We start from the raw sequence: 23,039 nt of genomic DNA on the forward strand, positions 1-23,039 counted from the left end.
CATCTTATTAATTAATGTGCTTAAGTAAGAATTGGTGATAAATAAGTTGTTTAGCATTTTAAGGTTGTTGTTATGGAATGAAGGATTTATTAGTTTGATGATTCTGCTTTTCATTTCTTTTTCCACAGAATACATCATCCAACATGAAGCGAAACGAAGGGCTTTTTCGCAATCCAAATTTCTGTGACAATCCGCCATGTTCTAAATAGTTTATCTGTCAACCTATAAAAACTGCAGTTTGTTGACGTATTGAGAAGTGTTGTTTCGTGTGTGTTGTTTAATAGTAAAAAACGAATAATCTGTTATACATATTTTTGTATATACATATACATATTTTACTAAATACTGTTGAAACAATAATGTACCTACCTCGTTTTGTTTGTCTTCAGATCTAGACTTATATTCACAACCACAGCATGCACGCTGACCGTTAAGTGTGATATCATTAGAACAACACCTTTGTTCTTTGTAGTGTCCATATTGTTTTCTGACTTGGCTCCGATAGTCGATATTCCAATTATTATAAAAGTTACCTCTATCGTATTCTTCTTTCGTCTGTTTGTCGTTAAATGCTTCGATATTTGAACATTTACACTGAAAACAATAGTAGGTATTTGAATAATGAAAAAATAAAGTTAAGCATATTATGTTATTCATACATCTACCACCTTCATCTGACAGTTTTGGACCTCCCAATTTGAGGTTAAACATATGTTAAATACATACGAAATTGACAAGTATTAATAATTAGTTTTTGAATTATATTTTTGCAGTTTATGTACAAAATAAATTTAGTATTAAAAACTGGGTTTCTAAAAATTCATCAACTTTATCTTTTCAACCCCAAACGGAAAAGAAAGGGAAAATCTAGTACTGGCAAATCCAGTTTTTGCATGTGGAAGAGCCTGTAATTAAAAACAATAATAATAAAAATTATGATATAAAAGGGCGCATCTTACGTATATCCTGGGTTGACAGAGTTACTAATGTGGAGGTCCTGCGTAGAATGGGGAAAGAATGTGAAATTCTCATGACCGTCAAAACTAAAAAGTTGGAATATCTAGGTCATGTAATGAGAAATCAAGAACGTTACGGCCTTCTCCAGCTAATTCTCCAAGGGAAAGTAAATGGTAAGAGAGGACCGGGAAGAAGACGCATTTCCTGGCTTCAAAATTTGCGAAAGTGGTATAACACGACTACCACTGAACTGTTCCGCGCTGCAATAAGCAAAGTGAAGATAGCCGTGATGATCGCCAACGTCCGGAACGGATAGGCACTTTAAGAAGAAGAAGATGATATAAAAGCTAAAGTCATCTGGCAGGCTGCAGTTAGCTCGAAGCCTAATGAAATATCATTTAAGGTAAATTATTTAAATTTTTCCTATTTCAGTTGGATAAAAATGAAATTATATGATATTTACTTTTTCATATTAATAGCACGAATTCATCTTTTTCTTTTCTCTAATTTATATGTAATCTTTGGAAACCTATAAAAGCTACACTCACTATTTTTACTATTATTAGCACAATTAAATACGCAACATGTATTTGCACCCATTTTTGATAAAATTTATGCCTAAAAAGATCCAAAACAAAAAAATTTCTATATACTATATTATTTATCTATGGATCCAAAAGATCCAAATTTGTCATATTTCGCCGCTACGCACGCTGGCATCGTTTTAAGGTACCCCTACCATGGTCACGCACGGAGCGAATAGCACATACCACAGTTTAGTGGTGCTAGGAGTTTTTTTAATGTAATAAATATTAAAGCATATAAGTACTGCCTGAAAGTTTGAAAAAACTAAAATCAGGTCACTTGTTTGATCGATCGGCAGTGAAACTGAAACAACGGGAGCCATTGGCTTCTTTGTACAAAGAAAATAGCATTATATCCGTAAAAAGTTTTTCTACTAGAGTAGCTTCTTTAACCTTACGACTAAGTGAAATACATAGTTTAAAAATCGTACAAGTATATGCCCCAACAAGTGGCCCTGTGGACCACGAAATAGAAGAATTCTACGATGACATTACTTTAGCCCTAAACGATACAAAAGCATTGTTTATCATATATGTGGCGACTTCAACGCTAAAACTGGGAGAAATTCAGAGGAGACAAAAACATCACTGGGAAAATTTTATTTGGGAAATAGGAAAGAGCGCGGTAAAAGTTTCCTGCTGGAAAAAAATCTATTCAAAATGAGCAGCTTCTACAAAAAAAAAACATCAAGATTGACATGGCAGAGAGCGAATCGAAAAACTAGAAACGAGATCGATTTTATCATCACTGACAAGAGACATATCTTTAAATATGTTACAGTCCTGAACCAGTTTTTAACAGGTAGCAACCACAGAATGGTGAAAGCGTCGATAGAAATAGACCTTGGAAAAGAGAGATACCACATGATTAAAAAAAGTCTACACATACATGGACAGAGCCTAATAATTAAAATGCATTTGAAGAACATATCAACAGCCTTCTCGAAAGCAATAAGAATACATATGTTCAATCACAAATTAACCCCTTAATTTGTAATCTCACATTATTCTTAACTTCTTAATCTATTATAAGTGACATTGTAAAACCATATCGTATAATATTTTAAAAATTAGTTCATTTACCTACAACAAAATAAATTGCCGAATAATATAGTTTCTAATTGAACTTCCTAAGTGTTGCAATGATGGTCTAGATTAAATTGTAATGTAAGCAAAGTTTGTTGGTATGGTATGATAGGAAGCAATAACCTCTGTGCTTAGGTATGAAATATTTGTGAGATTATAAATTGGGGATTTGAGCTCATTTGAGTACAGTCAATCATAAGTAGTTACCTAACGAACATCATATTGTGTAATTACCAGTAGCTGTCAATAAATCAACACTTTTACTCCACAACTTCAACCTTTTATTATACCTATCATCGTCGATCGACAAGAAGCGGACAAAGGGGCATTTACAAACCGATTCGAACCTCAAATCTACGTTCGAACCTTTCCACATACCCAAATGTCAACACTCTGAATGACATTATGAAAGAAGCTTTAAAGGAAAGCCAGAAGATACACTGCCAAAAGAAATCATATAACGAAAGAATTCCCCAATCACAAGCATTAATGGAAGAGCCGAGAAAAATGCAAAGTAATAGAAGCAAAGAACATCATTAATTTAAAGAGATAAGTAAAAGAATACAAAAAGCTATTAGGATGGACAATCGAAAGCATAAAAGTAAACAAATCCAACAAACGATTGAAAATAACAAAAGTCTCAAAGTTCTAAGGAGAAAATTGATAATGGCCAAAAAAAGAAGTAATGAAATTAAAAGATGGACATATCACCAACAGAGATGAATAAAGATAATAGAAAATTTCTATATAGAATTATATAGAAGCCAGCAAAACCGTGATTAGCAACTAACGGAAAAATTAAAAAATTTAGGAAAGAGATTAGTCACTCAAGGATCAAAATTTATGACTGATATATCAACACATAAATGAAATAAGATACACACTGAATAAAATGAGAAGAAATAAAGCCCCAGAAGAAGATAATATCATTATGGAAGCCCCAATTATTAGAGGAGACAGACTTTTAGAGAATATAAAGAAATTGTTTAACTTATGCGTGCACCAAAGTGAAACACCTACAAGATGGCATAGTGCACTTACTATTTTATTACACAAAAGCAATCCAACAGACCTCAAGAATTACTGACCCATAAGCCTGTTAAACCACCTCTATAAGTTGTTCACGAGAATAAAAACAAATAGACTGAAAACAAAATTAGATGTTACCAACCTAGGGAACAGGCAGGTTTTAGGAACAACTTTGGCACCAACGACCACCTTCACTGCATAAAAGGGATTATAGAAAAATCAATCGAATACAACCGATCATTGGCTTTAGTAGACTTTCGCATAGCATTCGATACAATAGAAATATTAACAGCGTAATGAGAGCGTTGGAGGGAAGTCGTATAGATTATTGGTACTCCAAATCGCAAATATATACAATAATGCAATCATGACCGCAAGATTACATAAAGATACAAACTGTGTAAAAATCAAAAGAGGAATCAGACAAGGAGACACATTATCTCCCAAACTCCTTACGGCAGTTCTGGAATATGTTTTCAAAAAATTGAAGTGCTAAGCCAAAGGAATTAAGGTCGACGGCGAAATGCTCTCTCTCCAAAGAAGAATCACTTTAGCATCGGCCACATATGGAGCTTTATTAGACATCTTCAAGAACAAGACGCCAATTTTTTAAAAAAGAAGACGTTCGACCAATGTGTTCTTCCAGTCATGACTTACGGCGCCGAAACAGGTTTAGAAACGAAGAAATAAGAAGGACAGCGCATAGTATGACTGAAGTGAAACTGGGTGGGTTATGTGACCAGAATGAACGACGGGCGATGGACCCAAAAAATTAAAGTGTTACAGAGACCACGAGCAAACAGAAGAGGCAGAGGTAGACCACCTACACGATGAACGGACGACGTAAAAAATCGCTAGGACTTGGCTGCAGGAAGCTCAAGACCGACAGAGCTGGAAGAAATTAGGCGAGGCCTATGTTAAACTTTGGACGCAGAAGGCTGAAAGATGATGATGATCATAATATAAATACACTGCCCCACAATATTAACCTGTCAGTTTATTTTAAATAAAATTAAAAAGTATTAGAAATACAAATCACAATATTTTTTTTATATTTAAGAACAAACCATAAATAAAAAAAATGTTACAAAATACAACAAATAAAAGTTTTCAATTTTTTTATATTCCAAAATAAGACTTTTTCAAATCAGAAACATAAAATAATTCTAAAATATGAATAATATCTTTCATTTTTTCTAGCATAGACTGGATGCAAACCGCAATCTTGTTTTGCGGTATTTGTTAATACTGATTTAACAACGCCTGTCCTAACGCTACCACAATTTCAAACTTGCCACAGTTTCAAAATAACTTTTACTACCTAACTGCAAAATTCAAAGTTGACCGACAAATGCTCTGTGGGGTTAAAGTCTGGATTTCTAGGAGACCACGCTAGTACCCGAATACCAACATCTGTAAAATATTGCATTGTAACTCTGGTTACGTGTGGCCGAGTATTATCCTGCATCAGGAGAAAATTTTCGTCCAGAAAATGCATATAAGGTACCACATATTCTTCCAAAGGATTTATCTAGGATTAGGGTACAACAATGGAAAATTAATGGAAGCGCAAGATCGTAGAAGACCTTTTATCTCCTTTATTTTATTTTATTTTAATTTAATTTAATTGAATTGAATTTTCTTTTATTTTAATCTATTTTATTCTAATTAATTTTATTTTATTTTAATTTTATTTATTTCATTTTATTTTATTCTATTTTATTTCGTTTTATATTATATTACATTAAGTTAATTTAATTTTATTTCATTCTATTTTATTCTATTTTACTCTATTTAATGTTATTTTGTTTTAATTGTATTTAATATTATTTTATTTTGATCTATTTTATTCCATTTTATTCTAATTTATTTTATTTTACTTTATTTTATTTTATTTTATTTTATTTTATTTTTAATCATTCGGATATTCATTACCTGTGAGGAAGGTTGATACCTGTGTTAGCCAGAGATAAATCCTTTCCACCACACGTACGGTGTTACCGTGGAGGACTTCTACTTTGGCAATGACACATTCTTGTTCTTGTATCTCCTTGTTCGTTTGGAGTAGCCTGAGACCCTTTTCTGCCTTTGCTCTATCTTCATGAAGTCGCGTTGTGTGTGTGTGTGTTAGTACGTTGAGCCGTGACTTTGGATGAAGTCCTCTTTCAGGACTCGAAATACGATGATGATGTTTTTTTTTGTAGTAAATTTTTGTCAGTTTTTGTTAGTGAAATCTTTGGGAATATATTCCGCTAGTCTCAGTTTTAAGAGCCAGTTTCTGGATCTTAATTCAAATTACGATTTCGCAAGTGTTCCTAATGTTTCTGTCTCTACCTTTAATGTACTTAGTGTTACTCGTTCAGCAATCTTGCTTATGGCTGATAGTACGTTAATCGGTTTATAATTTTGTGGAAAGATTGCATCCTTTTCTGGTTTCATATTCATTATCATATGTGCATCATTATCCATCGTTCTGAGAATATTATGTATCATAACATGGTGTAGATTAGATGTGTTAAGTGTACTACTGCTCTTGCTGGGATGTTTCAGGGTTTTGTTTGTTATTAGGTCTCGTACTGGTACCTTTTTGTTGATTTGTTACGAATTGTTTCCTTGACTTTTTGTAGTGTTGTGTGTGCTATTTCTGATTGTTCTTTTATGTTATTTTGTTTATGTTTAGTTGTTGACGGTTTTGTTAGTTCTTCGTGTTATTCGGTTTTTCTCTTATTTTTTTACTTCTCTTTTAGTTCTTCACTAATATCTTAAAACACATTATGGGCCACGCTTTAATCGGGATAATAGCCTCAGGGGTCAAACTATATGTTTGTGATATTTGTATTTTTTTAGTAAAATAAAAACTCTTTGGATATGTTGTGCTTTTTAGTAGTTTTTAGTTATTAGATTTTATTTTTTTTGTGTCTCTCATATATCAGTGACGTGGCCTACTAATGAAAAAGAGTTGGTGGTTGGTGGCCACGCCTCTCAAATATGATCGACAAATATTTTCTCTCCTTTGTTGGAGGTTTAAGGATTTGAAATTGAACTATCTGCATTAGAAACTATGGTTAATCATCATCGACGTCTAAAACAGACCGAACTGGAAGAAGCAGTATCTGCAATCGCTAACAAGATTGACTCTGGAATCGCTAACAAGATTGACTCTGCAATCGGTAACGAGAGTAACTTTAATTTCGATGACTCTATTAATGATCCGGATTTTGACCATAACCCTGAAATTATACAGAACCGATTCCAGTCATCTGATGAAAAGAATAACAAAGACACCACAGATCTTAAAGACGCTCTTCTAGATTTCTTGACGAAAGAGACTCCAAATAAAGAGAGTGACCAAAATGAAGAAGATGACAAAACGCCAGGGTCTTCGACTGTTTAACCAAATATGTTGGCCGACACAAAGATTTCCAGTTTACTGGTCCCAATGGCCTGCAACAAAAGCAAAAAAAATGCGCGAATAAAAAAATCGAAACCGACGAATCCGGAAAAAATGAAAAAGTTTCTGGGGTTAAGCCTTTGAAAGGGTTTGGTATGACTAGGTTCATTATCAAATTATTGGGCGACAAAGGGGATTTATCGTCAAAATATTCCCGGGTCAACTATGTCGCGGAACAGATATCAAGTGCTGGTAAGTCACTTATATTTCAATAATAATGAAACAATTCAACAAGATGAAAGTATCCGAAAAATTAAACCTCTTTTAGAGATGCTTCAAAATAAGTTTCAATCTGTAATATATCCTGACGAAGACATAGTCATAAACCAAAAGGCCGCCTAATCTTTAGGCAATATATACCAAATAAGGCCCACAAGTATGTTATTAAGTTATTTAAGCTGTATTCAACCGAAGGATCCTCCCCCGAAGGGCTCTTGAAGTATACGCGGAAAAGACAGCAACAGGGGAACGGGAAGTTGTACTAGCAACTAATGTGTGTTTGAGATTATGTGAAAAGCTTCTCTATCAAGAACGAACTCTATACATAGATAATTTCTATACGACCTATAAGTTAGCTAAAATCATGCTTGAAAAACAAACACATGTTTTAGGAACCCTGAGAGCAAATAAGAAAAATGTTCCAAAATATGTCCTTCAGGGAAAGATAAAAAAGGGAGAGATGGTGTCCCGCGAGGAAGAAAACGGAACAGTAATTGTGAAATGGAGAGACACGTGAGACGTTAGGTTGCTGTCAACAAAGCATGCCCTAATTATGAAGCCAGTTCGCCCCAGGATTACAAGGGAACCGTCAGGTGAAACCAAGGACCCGAACATCATGTACAAGCATCAACAAGTGGTAATGATTTGCCTTATCCCGTTGAAAAATTCCGAAGACCTCCTAAAAGGAACCACTAACATAGAAGAACCAGTTCCAGTGAAGAAAAAAAGAAAATCCAAAAGGCAGAAGACAAGCTACTTGCAATTCTGGCTTACAATAAAGAAAAAGCTGGGAACGACTTGTCAGATTAGATGGCATCTTATGCTTCTACGCTTCGAAAGAGCGTGAAATAGTATAAGAAGCTAGGAATGGATATGCTTCTGGGAATATCGGTAGTAAATGCATGGGTTTTATACCAACGGGTCACCAAAAAGAAAATCCAAATCCGTGCTTCTCGTGACATCTTAACAGCAGAGCTACTTGATATCGAAGGTTTGGCAAAAGAGCGGTTGCCAGAGAAACCCAAAGATCACCACCATTTACTTGTGAGAGTCGGGAAAATGGAAAAAATCCGCCGTAGGTGTTCGATCTGCTACGCAAAAATTAAAAAAGAATAAGGACTTGTAGATGCTAAATCTAAAGCAAAATTAACATACAATTATTGCAACAAGTGTCCGGAAGAGCCACAAATGTGTATTACATGTTTCAATGAAAAAGAAAAAAATAAACTTTCCATGTTTTTTTTTCTGTTGCATTTCGAAAAAACTTTATGTTCGGAAATATTTTAAGTTCTTAAAATGAGCTTTTTATAATAAACTTTTAGTTGCTATTATGTTAGAAATCTAAAAATAAATTTATTTTCGGTAAAATAAATATTTCAAATTTTTTGGTCTACAAAATTTATTTTTCCAATTTTGTTCAAACCGAGATTCACATAACTTTCCCCGGGGGTCACGCTCACGATTCGTCATTTAAAATACACCCTGCCGGGTTTCATATTTGATATCTACGGTTGTATATTAAAAATAAGCGACGTGGTCCCTGGCACAATATTTGTGAATCTCATATATGAACGACGCGGCACGCAATGTGTTAAATATTTCTTTGAAGGTTTTGTCTGTTGAGTTGTAGTAGTAATTTGTAATGTATTAGTTATTGCCTGCTCAAATTGCTGAACTTTTCGGTGAAATTCGTTTTCATTGTTTATTTCTGGAATATTTACTGAATGATTTCTAAAAGTGCAACATTTTGTTCTATTTTTGTAGTGTACTTTTGAATTTTCTATATTCCAGTCCCTTTTTTCTAGTATTATTGGGTTGTGGTCACCTTCTTCTTCATCCACATTTTGGATTTTCGTTTAAAGTTCCATTTTTTTATTATTATTATGGCTATATCTAGATATGTGGGTAGTTTGTCTCCTAAAAAAATGCGGTAGTCTGTCTCATCAGAAAAAAAAATCTGCGGGTCCCATAACAATTGATTCTGGTCTTTTATCTTATCTTAATTATCAAGATAATTGAGGAACTTTACATTTCGGTTGGTTATTCCGTCGTTCCAATTTAGGAATCTTGCATTCAGGTCTCCCATTATGATTGATAGTACCTCGGTATTAAAGTTGTCATCTAGATGGTTATTCAAACTTACGTTCGCTACTGCTTAATTGCAACGATTATCTTAACAAATTCTGTTTAAATAAGTGGTTTAAATTACACGGTTTAAAACACATCAAAAATGATCTTTGTTATATCTAAGGTAATTATCTGTGTTTTCAAAACACATGTTAAATTCTTTAGAGGAATGTGGTGAGCGTTATCTAAGAAATAAATTCTAAAAAGATAATTTACAATTGCCTGTATAAAGGGTAGATTACCAAATTCTATTTGAAAGGAGAAAATAATTTTAAGGTAAGCCCATATACTCATTATTGTTTAATAATACAATAAGAGAGCTCTAAGAAGATATTCACGAGCGATTGTTGTAATATTTAAGTATGTGTAAATTTAATGGTAACTTTTATATTGGAGCATTTCGAAATCAGCAATGATGTATTCGTATGGTAGTGTTCAAATTTAAAGTAGTTTGCTTTAAATTTAAAACTTTTATGATACTTGTTATGCCAAATTGTGAATTCCTAATTCAGAGATGTTTATAATACTGTTCGGATAAAAATTTCAATTTTGTAAACATTTTTGAAAAAAAAAAAAAATAGCAGGATGGAGAATGAAATCACATGCTGATGATTAAGGGCCTGACGTTATTTGATCTTAATTATTTTAAAAATGATAAAAAATATAATAAAATGTAATATTTTTATTTGGACATTCACACTTAGCATGGAGCTATTGGTAACTTCGTTACCGATTAAAACATAAAGCCGTACACTTTTTAGGATTACAATGGATTCTACAAATGGTGCATCCTCTAGCAGAGGGTCGCTGAGCGTTCGTTTTACACACAGGTTTTGGTGCACATTCTTGTACTTCAGCACACCACAATCCACAGGGATGTCCGTTATGTTGCGGACACATTTTCACTACACACGGTTTAAAACCAGTCGGACAGCCTTTATCTGTACAACAGTTTTCGTTTCTGTGTATTCGAGGGACGTAAGGACTCTTTCCGTCGACGGTTACACCGTATTTACACTTTACACTTGCTCTTGGATCTGGAGCTGGAGGACCATTGCATTTCAGTGCTTCTGTCCTCCAATCGATGTTGTAGTTGTTGTAGAAATTGGCAAATCGGTACAGAAATTGTTCTTCATCTGTCATACGATTCTAAAAAACAGAAAAGCTCTTTTAAATTTAATAGTTACTATTGATAGGTTAGAAGTATATCGTCCTATTTTGTAGACAAGATAACAGTTTGAAAAGTGAGCTCTGTTTTGGGGAAGTTTTACGAGTGATTGATTATTTTTTCCTTATGTTTACTTTTTTCTTTCTTATAAGGTAAGTGAGCTAAATATTGCCATGCTAAGACTTATTATTTTTTATTAAATACAAATTTATTTGAAATATCCTGTAAATTTATTAAACAAGTAACAAACATGTTTATAGTCTAATTTCTAAACAATTATAAAAATAAAACAATCAAAAAAATGTAAATTCTTCTTTTTTTTTTAAACAATTGCCAACTGGCAATATTTGGAACCTATACCCTTAATATTGCCACAGTACTGGTAATAAAAGGAACAAGTATTTTGTTAATAAAAATAAGTAATAATATTGAACCTTAACATTTAAAAAAACTAATGTGAGACATTTACTATTTTTGAGAACAATTGGGGCATATGAATTTATGCTTATCATGTTTAGTAAGACCCACACACTCTTCATGTACGTATTGGCCACATGCAAGACATAATCTTATGTCAGGCTGGCGGTCTTCATTACCGTAATATTAAATAAATGCCTCATTTGTCATGCTCCCTTTCTGTGTCAACATTACAGTTGATTCTGGTGGTAGATGATCATTCAATTCAGGCTTCAATCTCTTCCCTCTGAAAAAAATGAACGGTGGGATGGCTTGCCCCAGGGCATTTCCACAACCCACAATACTAACATTTTCACCATGTTCAGGCGCTGTCAAGTGGATACGTTTAGCACCTTTCTTGGCCAATACAGTTTGCTGTTTATGGATCGTTAGACGGCAACCTTTCTCATCCATATTGTACACGTTTCCAGGTTTATCAAACAATTCCAACTTAATGAATACTTCCTCCAATTTCTTAAAATAATCCTTTACAATAAATGGATTCATTTTCTGTGTCTCTGCTCTTGCTGGATTCATTTGCTGAGCCTTCATTCTAGCCACATCGGGATGTCTTGCAAAGAATAATTTCAGCCATTTCCTTCCTGCTAATTTAAATATATCAGAAAAAGGATTAGGAATATTCATTATCATCGCATACGAAAATACACTTCTTCTTACTATTTTACTAGTTATTGGCATGCCCACCTCTGCTAGTTTATGAATTCTGCGAACTAGGTCTCTTTCTTGTTCAAAATTTAAAATACTTTTTTTTTCCAAGTCGTTTAACCGAATTTTGGCTGCGATAATGTAGTCCAAGTGTTGTTCTAGATATTTCATATCGTAATGAAGCTTGGCTTATACTGCTTTCAGCTCTTATTTCTTCTAACGCTGCAATGAGATTCGCCTCAGACCACAGGGCTCTCTTTCTATTCGGCATTCTGTTTGAAAGTTTTTATTAATAAAAAGTCAATTTTCATGTTAGGTTCCAAATATTGCCATAGCAATATTCAATATCATGTGGCAATATTAGGATCATTACTACTGCGGAAAAAATGGCGATTTATGTTTTATTCTCTTTTATATTAATTACACACAATATGGATTAATAAAGTACTTGAATGTACCTACCTGATAACGTTCTCACCCTTCTATAGTCGGTATTAGCTATGAACTTATCATAGCTTATCATAGCTTATAACAATCATTACAGTTTACCCACGTTTTTATAAACAAATCGCACGAAATACACGCTGCTTTGCCGTGAACACCAATACTAACTGGTTCCACCTATAACGTTTTTAGAGTGGTTGATTTAATTCGATATTTGAGCTTACATGACCATCTGTGATTCAAGGGACAAATTATTAAATTTATGGGGAGTGGCAATATTAGGAGCATGGCAATATTTGGCGCACTTACCTTATATTAATCTCTAACTGATTTCAAAAGTGATCTATTTAATAATATATTATGTAATACTTTATTTGGATTAATTCTTCTTAGTACTTTGTTGAGGCTTTTTAAAACAATATACAGGGTGTCCAGGAATTTTCCTGACATTAGAAGACCGGAGATTCCTCAGATAATTTTATGACAATTTGATGCAATTCACCTAGTCCGAAAAAAGGGAGCTAAAGCTCTTTGAAGATGGCCCTCAGAATTGAATTGATTCCATTAATTGCAAATTATGGTACTTTTACTTTAAGTCAGTAGAATACACAGTTTTCTAGAAAAATCGATTTAAAAATTATTCGTTTTTTCGTCAAGACAGTTTATCAAATTGTTGTCAGTTCGCGAAGTTTATCTTTTAGTTTTTTACTTTGTGGCATTCAAACACAACAATTTCAATTTATCAAAAATGATTTTTACTAATGGGGAATACGCTGATACGCATTTAGTTTATAGCGAAATAAGGTGTAACGCTCGAGCAGCACAACGTAGATACGCTGAAAAATTTCACATTCGTGAGCATCCCACTCACTCAACATTTACAGCTCTTCATCAACTATTAATATGCCTATCTGCCACGTATCCCAAAATTTCAAAATCTTCCGTTGGAAATATCTTATACCACGGAAATTTATATCTTTTTCATTTTACAAAGGTACAAGCACTGCTACAAGGAGATTTTCCGGCTCGTGAAGGATTCGCTAGATGGTTACAAAATTAGAAAAATCAAAATTAAGATTTTTTCAGATACATTTTGTTTTGCGACGAAGCTACATTAAAAAAAATGGAATTAATGAAGATAATGTACTATTATTCGTAATGCAATATTATTCGTACATTGGTTACAATCCCCACGTTGGTTGTTCAAGAATTTATGCATCGACATAGGTTTATCATAAGCCTTTGGATAGAAGTAGTTGATGATTATCTACTTGGACCTGTGGAATTGCCTGCTCGTTTAAATGGTGCTGATTACTTACATTTCCTGCAAAATGTTTTACCTGATTTTTTAGATAATGTGTCTTTAAATATTTGGCAAAACTTATGGTTTCTACATGACGGCTGTCCGGTCCAATTTAGCAGGAACCTACAAGACCACTGGATTGGAAGAGGTGGTCCAGTTACTTAGGATTAATTCTTACGATATTGTGTTTGGGGATACATAAAAGCATTTGTTTATTCTATTCCGATACAAAATCGTGCACAACTATGGCTAAGGGTACAAAATGCTTGCACGAATTAAGAAATAACTTTGGAATTTTTGCAAGAATTTGGCGTTCTCTAAGCAAAAGAAACCATAAAAAATACAAAATTTGAAGGAATGAAGTGTCCTATGTTATGTTGTTTAAAAAACATAATTGCAAATTTAAATATAACATTTATTTGGGTTAGAGGCCATGTAGGTATACCAGGGAATGAAAAAGCTGATACTCTAGCTAAGGAAGCAATTGCACAATGGAGTTTTTTGCAATATTTATACAGTAAGGGAAATATTTAACTCAATAAAAAATAAAACAAGGCTGAAACGGGAACAACCATGGGAGAATATGGTCAAAAACTCGCAAAATACATATTTCCAGATACACCCCACTTTACCACTACCTGCCCAATACATATTCAATTCCTTAAGTAACAAATTCTTCTCGGCAAGTGTAAAACGAATCATGGTCGATTCCTGTCGCATTTATTTAAGCTTGGAATAATAACTGCACCATCCTGCAGTTGTGATATAAGTTCTTACGGAGATCTTAACCACATTTTCTTTGAATGCAACAAATATTTAGAAAAATGTAATAAACTAATTCAAACTCTTATTGAAATGAAATATTTGCTTCCATTAAGTCTATCACACATTGTGGCAATTGCTAATAGAGAAACCTTAGAATTGCTAATCAATTTTATTAAAGATGTAAAAGTAGAAATATAAATTAGTATAACTTCAGTGATTTATACATATGTGTAAAAAAATAACAAACAAGAACAAAAAAATATCTTTAAACATAAATAAAACATTCTGTGGCTGATGAACTTGTTTCCGTGCCATATCTTTCACTCACACACATACCCACCTTCTAAGAACATGGTTGATGTGTGTATTGCGATCATAAGAACAAAATCATACTTTGATACTTGTTCTTTTGTGTTAGGTTCGTTCCATCGTAATAAATAGTTTGTTTTTAAAAACCTTTAAATAAAATTTGGTTTCAATTTGATTTTATTGCTTCTCTTCCCAAACTTTTTTACGAAGTGTTTGCTGCATTTATTGAAACAAAAGATAATTTATAAAATTAATTAAGATACCTAATAATTTAACTTTCATGACGAAAAAACGAAAAATGTGAATAAGAATACCTTTTAATACTAAAATATCTGAAAAAATAATCTAGTATAACAAATGCTTAATAGTTAAAGACAAAAAAGTTGAGACCTACCGAAAGCGGAAGCCTATGACAGGTACTAGACATTTGCAATTAACGGAATCGAATCAACTCTGGAGGATAAATAATTCAACCAGTTTTCGTTTTTGTAAATATAAGCGTTCTGGAGGTATTTAAAAAAAAAAACTAATTACAAGGCGCCATCATTAGCTTTAGTTCCCTTAGGGAGCATTTTCGGACTAAGTGAATTGGGTTAAATTGTCTTAAAATTACCTGAGGATTCTGCGGACTTCGTTTGTCACGAAAGTTTCTGGACACCTTGTATAATAAAAATGTGTAGCCTCAGGAGGTAAACGTATGTAAATTTTACATTAATATTATATTGTTTATTGTGAAAAAAATACAGTTTGTTAAGTTAAATTTTAAGAAAGTTAATTTTTTTTCATTTTTTGATAAAAATTTCATTGTATATCTATAAATTGGTACTAAAATCGACACAAAGACATAGTTTTAGACAAGAAGTATTATTTCATGTGTTATTTTACATTTTGTTATAGGGAACACCACTTACATAATTCCTGAGGATGAAATTGAGTCGAAACTTTTTTCAATGAAACTTTTTACTTATTTTAATTATTGGAACGTATCACGTAAACATTGTTTTTGCCGTTTCAAGAAAAACGCAACTGAACAGTTATTGACAAATTATAAACAAACTAAAGTTTTTAATTATGTTATAAGAACATATCAGTGCAGGATTGCTAGTCCGTGAGTGGTGGATAGGGAAATCTCATTAATATATGAGTAGTACCGAGGGTAGACTAAAACTAGCACTGCTTGTAAATCAGACAACAAACGGCAGAGTGGTAACCATAAAAAGGTACTTATGGGAACTGAAACAAAAACAAAAGGCTTTCAGTTTCCTGTAGAAGGTGTTAAAAATCTCTTGGAAGTTTAACGATCGGTCATTAGAACCTCAACTTTGGAAACGTTATTCTTGCTACACCTTTCTTTGCTCTCTCTTGTTTTAGAACCTCACTGTATATTAGTAAATATTCTCTCATCATCATTTGTCCTTTACCTTTCCTGATTTCGGCATTTCGAAACGTCTATTTGATGTTTTCTCTTAACTCCTTTTCTATTTCCTGATATCTGCTATTAATGCTTTTTATGTTCCAAAAAATTACCTTATACCTTAGGGTAGAGAGGTGTTCGATTATATATATATATATATATATATATATATATATATATATATATAATATATATATATATATATATATATATATATATATATATATATATATAATATATATAATATAATAAATGTTCCAAATTAGCCACTCTCATTATATTTTTCGTTTGCCAGTTTGTCATCCTTTTTCTCGCCGTTGTTGTTACGATGTTTTCCGTCCCAATTCGAGGCTGTTCATCGGTCCTTTAAGCGTTTTTTAATTCTTTATGTATGGCAGACTGCTAATCTAACCCTACAACCCTCCTCCTTTATCCTGGCGTGGGACCGGCAACATGACCCACCAAACTACTTGATCACTTAATGCATGATGCACGAGATAATTGATGGAATTGCGATGGTAAGATTCGGTGGTAAGAATTGAGATGGTAAGGTTCGAAGGAAAAGTTTCGCAATCTGTAAAGTATGAAACAGGAATTAGACAAGGAGATTCGCTAAGCCTATTAATATTTAATCTGATAATGGAATGGTTACGCAATAGAAAAGATAAAATTCCAGCTTCTGTAAATTATCATGCAGGAAAAGGCTCTAGGTAAACGTAGCTTTGGAGACAGATAAATTTTATTGCTACGCAATCTTAGATGGTGGTTTAATAACTCGTCCAGCCGACCTTTTAAAGCAGCAGTAAGTGAATATAAACAATCAAGATCATCACTAAACTTTAAGCGAAGACAGTACCTTAATAACGCCCAAAAAAATTTAGTTGATTTATTGATAAATGTTATCTTCAAAAAGCAAAAAGTAAATTTCCGTAATTTAGTATTAACGTTGACGTTCTAGGGCTATAAAATAAGTTTTGAAAATACCACGACATTTAATACCATTTGTCTGGTCATAACTATGCGTTAACTAATTATATGAATTAAAAGTAAAATATTTTTATAATTACATATTTATAAATAATACAATCTGATGAAATAACGTCAGGTCAGCACGAACTCAGAAAATTTGATCACTCTTACCTCACATTTTTCAACTGGCATCATTAACGGTTTGACAGGTTCCGGAACAGTGGGCAACACAATCGGTGGCGGACAAGACATACAACAGACGGGATGAGGCGGCATTGGGCAATCGGCACATGGTTGACATGCCGCAGGGCAGCACGCTTGACTGCCAGTCATATTTATACTACTAAAAATACAAATACGTTTTCGGTATATGTGAAATTTAATAAAGGTTACTCGACAGAACAATGTAAAATCTTAAATGGTTTGAATGAAAACAAGTAAAAGTAACTAACAAGAATAATGGAGCTGACCATAAGAAACACCCAAGTAACAATAACACCAGTATGTTAAGACCAGGAGCTATTCTCTCTCCTCCTGTCATACTGTCACCCAATATTTAGCTTCTTCAACTTTAAAATAATTTTTAAATTGTTTGTCCTTTGTCTCGTGTTGTGTAAATGTATCAGTTAATGTTTATGACATTCAAAATTGTTGGATAGTCTAATTTTGACGAAGTAAGTCTAAAACGTTACATTACAAATTTTTTATCAACCATCAACTTCGAGTTTTTTTTGAAGTTAATTAATTTTCCTTCAGTTGAAAAAACGTTTCTCGGTTTATTTCAGATGCCCCTGAAAATATTCTAGGAGCGAAAGTACTTAGGCAAGATTTAATAAAAATCTGTACTCGATATCTGCCTTTTATTTGATTAAAATTCATTTATTCGAGCATTCAACCATATATCACTTCTTTATATTGTTTGACACCATTAGAACTTCAGTTTTTTAGCATTTTTGATCTTACTGAAATTTTTTCGTAGATTTTTCTGTATAACTTTTTCCGAATATGTAACCATTAATAAGTCATATGCATATATTATGAGCTTAGAAATCTACATCCAACTGTAGTTTCATTGACTGTATTTTTGCATATCTTAGCAATTTCGTCCATCAAAATATTAAATAAAACATAACTTGATTTTTCTTCCATTACTTACTCATGCTTTAATGCCGTCATGTCCTGCAACCCTGTTATTCTTCAAGTTTCCTATTGCTTTTTAATATCCTTCCCATTTAATTACCTATCTGTGTTTTGGCCGTTTCTGCCGTTGCAGCATTATTATTTATATTATCAACTGTAGTTTCCTCGTTTTCATCATTTAATATATCTAGAAAGTACTATTTAATATATCTACTAATAACTTATGTGCTAGGAAATAAAATATTATCGTTTTCATTCTCAATACCTCCTGATCTTCTTGTAGTGGTTTTCTGTGACTTTTTATTGTTTTAAATTGTAGTTTGGTATTTCCTCCGCTGCTATCTTTTCAAATTCTTATAGGCAAATTATAATTCTTCTAGTACTAATTAACAGAGAAAGCAAAAAGATGGGACTAACAATGAATATAGATAAATACAAATACATGGTGATCTCGAAAACCCCTGTTGACAACATACTTCTGGCATTGGAATATAAACCGTTAGAGAGGGTCGGGAAGTATAAATACCTCGAAGCAATTATAAACTCACAGTTAGATCAAGATGAGGAGATAAAGACCAGAATTGAAATAGCTCGAAAAGGATTTATAAAATACAAGTCAATGTTTACAACTAAGTAATTGAGTATGGCTATCAGATTGAGGTTCATCGAATATTATGTATGGTCGCAACTGCTATATGGGTTAGAGGCTTGGACTATGAAAGCAGAATCTGTAAAAAATTGGAGGCTTTCGAAATGTGGCTATACGGTACTGTCGAGATAAAGTTAGAAACAAACTATAACTAGAAATAGAAAAATAGGATAAAAAATAAAATAGGAAAAAGGATGAATTAGTATTAGCACCATTTAAATACGTAAAAGTGGTAAATACTTACAGTCCTTCTATTCCTTTTAAAATACCTTGGAGTTGCTTTATTAAGGTAGCGTCACAGCAAGATATCTTCACAAAAATTTAAAATTTTGCAAATTTTATAAGGACTTGAACTAAAATTTAAAATGCATGCCTAAAAGTTTTGATGTTCAATTAAAAATTGTTGACAGTTTTGTTTACTGTCAACAATTTCGATATTTTTGTTTTTATTTGGCCCTGTCTGGTCCAAGGTATAGTGCTTATCTTATGTTATACCACAGAATAATAAACAATCAGAATGGCCCTCTGCTTGAAAAAATAAGTACGCGTATCTCGTTCGCGTAGACGAAATCAGCCATGTTTTAGTCGGAACCAGTGCTGTTCAGTGAAATTTGATCTGTTGTGCATAGAAAAATTAACCCGGTTTAATTTTTTTACGGCAACCATAGACATAATATGCACTATTTTATTCGTACTTTTAGTTGAAGAATCGATTAAATTATTTCAAATGTACTAAATTATTAATCTCTAAAAATTTAAATTACAGTTGTGTCGTAGCTTGTCACAAATTTCTCAATTCGAGTCCATGTTTCCGTTTAAAATATGGCGACCGCGTGCTGACACACTTCAAAGGCGGCATCTGAGAGTGGGCATTCTGTTGTTATATTCTGTGGTTATACTATAAGGAAAAATAAAATATAAATCTTATTCGAACATCGTTTGAAAGCGGACGTATTTAAAATATATGTATTTCTTTTTGAAACAATAACGGCTAAATTGTAATATGATACGAAATGAGTCTTTACTGTTTACAAAAACAATAAATTAAAGAATTTCGACCAGGAGACTATTTCCTACAGAGACTGAACATGGAACCGACTGTACTGTCAAACACAACTGCGACCTGCTCTAAATTAACAGCAACTACAATCACAACTATATTGTAACCAGTAATAAAATACCGTATAATACTCAAACCTCCAATTTAAAGGATCCCCTGGTGCTAATTCCTTTTTTGCTCGAAATCTCCATGTACTTCGATTTATTAATATTAACTTTCAGTCCCATTTTAGAGCTTTCCCGAATCAGTCTTTTTGTTATATTTGATAGTTCTTTTCCATTTCTTGCAATGAGAACCACATCATCAGCGTATGCTAAGCATTGGTGCTCCTTGTATAAAATAGTACCGGACCTATTTATCCCACTAATCCTTACAATTTTTTCTAGAACTATATTGAATAGCAATGTAGACAACGGGTCTCCTTGGCGAACACCTTTTTTCACTTCGAATTCTTCTGAGACTGTACCGTTGCATCTCACAGCACAAATGGTTTGTCTAATTGTCATTTTTACCAATCTTATTATTTTTTCTGGCACTTGGAATTCTTTTAGTGTTTCTATTAACTTGTTTCTGTTTATTGTATCGTAGGCAGCTTTGTAATCAATGAAAAGTACTTGTGCTGAAATGTTGTATTCATAGCAATTGGTCAGGATTTATTTAAGCATAAAAATTTGATCGGTTGTTGATCTTCCTTTCCGAAATCATCCCTGGTATTCTCCTAGATTCTTCTCTATATATATATATATATATATATATATATATATATATATATATATATATATATATATATATTTCTAATCGTTTTTTAATTAGTATGGCGAGTACTTTATACATTACTTCTAATAAGGATATTCCTCTATAGTTTGTGCATTCAGTTCTATCTCCCTTTTTGTGTATAGGAATTATAATCGACTTATTCCATTCTTGAGGCATTTCTTCGGCATCCCATACTTCTAGTATTAGCTCACCAAGTTTGTTTATTAAGACCTCTCCTCCATATTTTATGTTCTCTGCCACAATGCCGCTCTCCCCGGGACTTTTTTGGTTTTTTATCTTTTATTATTTCTTCAATTTCTTCTCTTGTGGGCTTTGGTATTTCTTCTATTACTATTTGAGGTCTAGGAACATAACAATTTTCTTCAGTAGTCACTTCGTCATTTAGTATCTCTTCGAAATATTCTTTCCACCTTTCACATATTTGGTCTTCATCCACTATCAGGTTTCCTTGCTTATCTTTTACATTCATCGTTCTTCCCTGGTACCCAGTTTTAATGTATTTTACTTCTTTATAAAAAATTTTTATTTCATTTTTCTTGTAATTTTCTTCAATGCGCTTAATTTTATTCTCCATATACTTTCGTTTCCGCTCCCTTAGGATTCTCTTTACTTTTTTTCGTTGTACGGCATACCTTTCTAGGTCGTCTTGTTTTTGCGAACGTAAACTTTTTAATCTCAAATCTGATCTTTTTTTAACTCTGTTCTGCATTCGTCATTGAACCAGTGGTTTTTTCTAAATCTTTTTGCTCTTGGTATGTTCTTCGACGTAGCTTCCTTTATAGTGTTTGTCATTTTCAAGAACTTTTGTTGTATGTTACTCACAGTAGTACTATCTTGTTTAGCGTAGGTTTCTTGTATATCCTTTTGATAGTCCTGCTTTACCTCAAATTTTCGCAGTTTTTCAAAGTTAAATTTACGTTGCACTTTCTTTTTCCGTTTATGGTTTTTAATTATTGCTTCTCTCATATTAATTCTAACCAAAAAATGATCTGAGTCTACGTCAGCCCCTCTGCACGTTTTCACATTTGTTATTAAATTCGCAAACTTCTCTTGTATTAAGATGTGGTCTATTTGATTAGCTCCATTTGACCCCGGAATTTTCCACGTTCCTTTATATATATTTTTTCTCCTAAAATGGGTACTCATTATCTTCATCCTGTTTTCAATTGCGAATGTGATTAATCTCTGTCCATTATCATTTGTATTCAAATGTTTACTTTCACCCCCTGTTATGTTTTTATATATATCTTCTCTTCCGACCTTTGCATTGGCGTCGCCTATAATAATTTTAGTGTCTTGTCTGGGCATTTCTTCACACAATGACTCTAATTCTTCATAGAATTCATCTTTCACTTCTTCTTCTTTTTCTTCTGTTGGAGCATGTATATTTATCAACGATATCATGTTCTGTTTTCCTTTAATTCTAATTGCACACATTCTGTCAGATTTTACTACGAATCGTTTTACCTGCTCCACGTCTTCATGTACCAGAAAACCCACTCCAAAATTCCTATTATTGCCTCCACTTGTATAAAACGTGTATGGGCCAATCTTTTCGACGTTGTTTCCAGTTAAATGTGTTTCCTGTATTGCTAAGATGTGTATTTTATATTTTTTTAGTTCTTCTATTAGGTTAATTAATGCTCCCTCCTCGTATACTCCTCGAACATTCCATGTCGCAATATTTAGGTACATATTCTTATTTTTTATTTTGCTATTTATGTTCAAACTCATTTTCCTGTTCATCGCTAGGGTCCGTTGGCATAATGGGCCATCTTTTTCTTTTTCCACTACTATATGCCGTTTTTTGGGTCCATATTTCTAGATTTTTCTCGTTTCTAAGTACCATTTCCGGCCCATACCCAATTTATACCATCCACAGTTAGTTTTCTGTACCCTATCTTTACATTTCTACCTTCAGCTCTTAATTCCTTGCTTTTATTTACGATTTCCTTCCTCATGTGTCTTTCTTTTTCGGTCATGTCATCGTTGATGAAGGTCTTTTCTCCAGTAAGAAATCTGAGTTTGCTTTTAAAGTGGAGTTTTAAATTGGAGGTGGAGAATGGATCAGTTGTAGAATTCGAGAAGGTGGATGAATATATGTACTTAGGTACTCTTATTGATCAGACATGTAAAGAAGAAACTGAAATCAACCTGAGACTGACCAAGAGCAACAGGTGTGCTGGAGCCATGAGCAAAATAATTAAGGCCAAAGATATATCTCGTAATACAAAAATAAGAGTATACAAAACTATAATTAGACCCACAATGCTATACGCTGCCGAGACATGGACTATGAACAAAACCGTACAGAACACATTGGAAGCATGGAAAAGAAAGATACTTCTCAGAATATTTGGTGGAAAAGTAGTAGAAGGAGAATGGAAAAGACGAACTAATTCAGAAGTGTATCAGTTGTATGCTAACCCTACAATAACAAATGTGGTGAAAAAACGTAGACTAGAA

General features: G+C 33.0%; 1 protein-coding gene across 2 annotated transcripts in view; it reads right to left on the reverse strand.

Annotated features, from left to right (window-relative positions):
- Window positions 1–19,175, reverse strand: part of LOC140434515 (uncharacterized) — a 31,112-nt gene extending 11,937 nt beyond the window's left edge. The window contains exons 1-4 of one of the 2 annotated variants that reach the window (XM_072522843.1): window positions 18,981–19,171; window positions 17,119–17,290; window positions 10,206–10,602; window positions 458–594 (exon numbers count right to left, since the gene is read on the reverse strand). In XM_072522843.1, the coding sequence (XP_072378944.1) occupies window positions 590–594; window positions 10,206–10,602; window positions 17,119–17,280 (564 nt within the window). In that variant the 5' untranslated portion in view covers window positions 17,281–17,290; window positions 18,981–19,171 and the 3' untranslated portion in view covers window positions 458–589. Of the gene's footprint in view, window positions 1–369; window positions 595–10,205; window positions 10,603–17,118; window positions 17,291–18,980 lie in introns of those variants that run through there. The other variant, XM_072522842.1, reaches the window with a different exon arrangement.
- Between the last annotated feature and the right edge of the window lie 3,864 nt (window positions 19,176–23,039).

The sequence above is a fragment of the Diabrotica undecimpunctata genome, chromosome 2 (genome assembly GCF_040954645.1).
Source record: "Diabrotica undecimpunctata isolate CICGRU chromosome 2, icDiaUnde3, whole genome shotgun sequence".
NCBI classification, from domain to species: domain Eukaryota; kingdom Metazoa; phylum Arthropoda; class Insecta; order Coleoptera; family Chrysomelidae; genus Diabrotica; species Diabrotica undecimpunctata.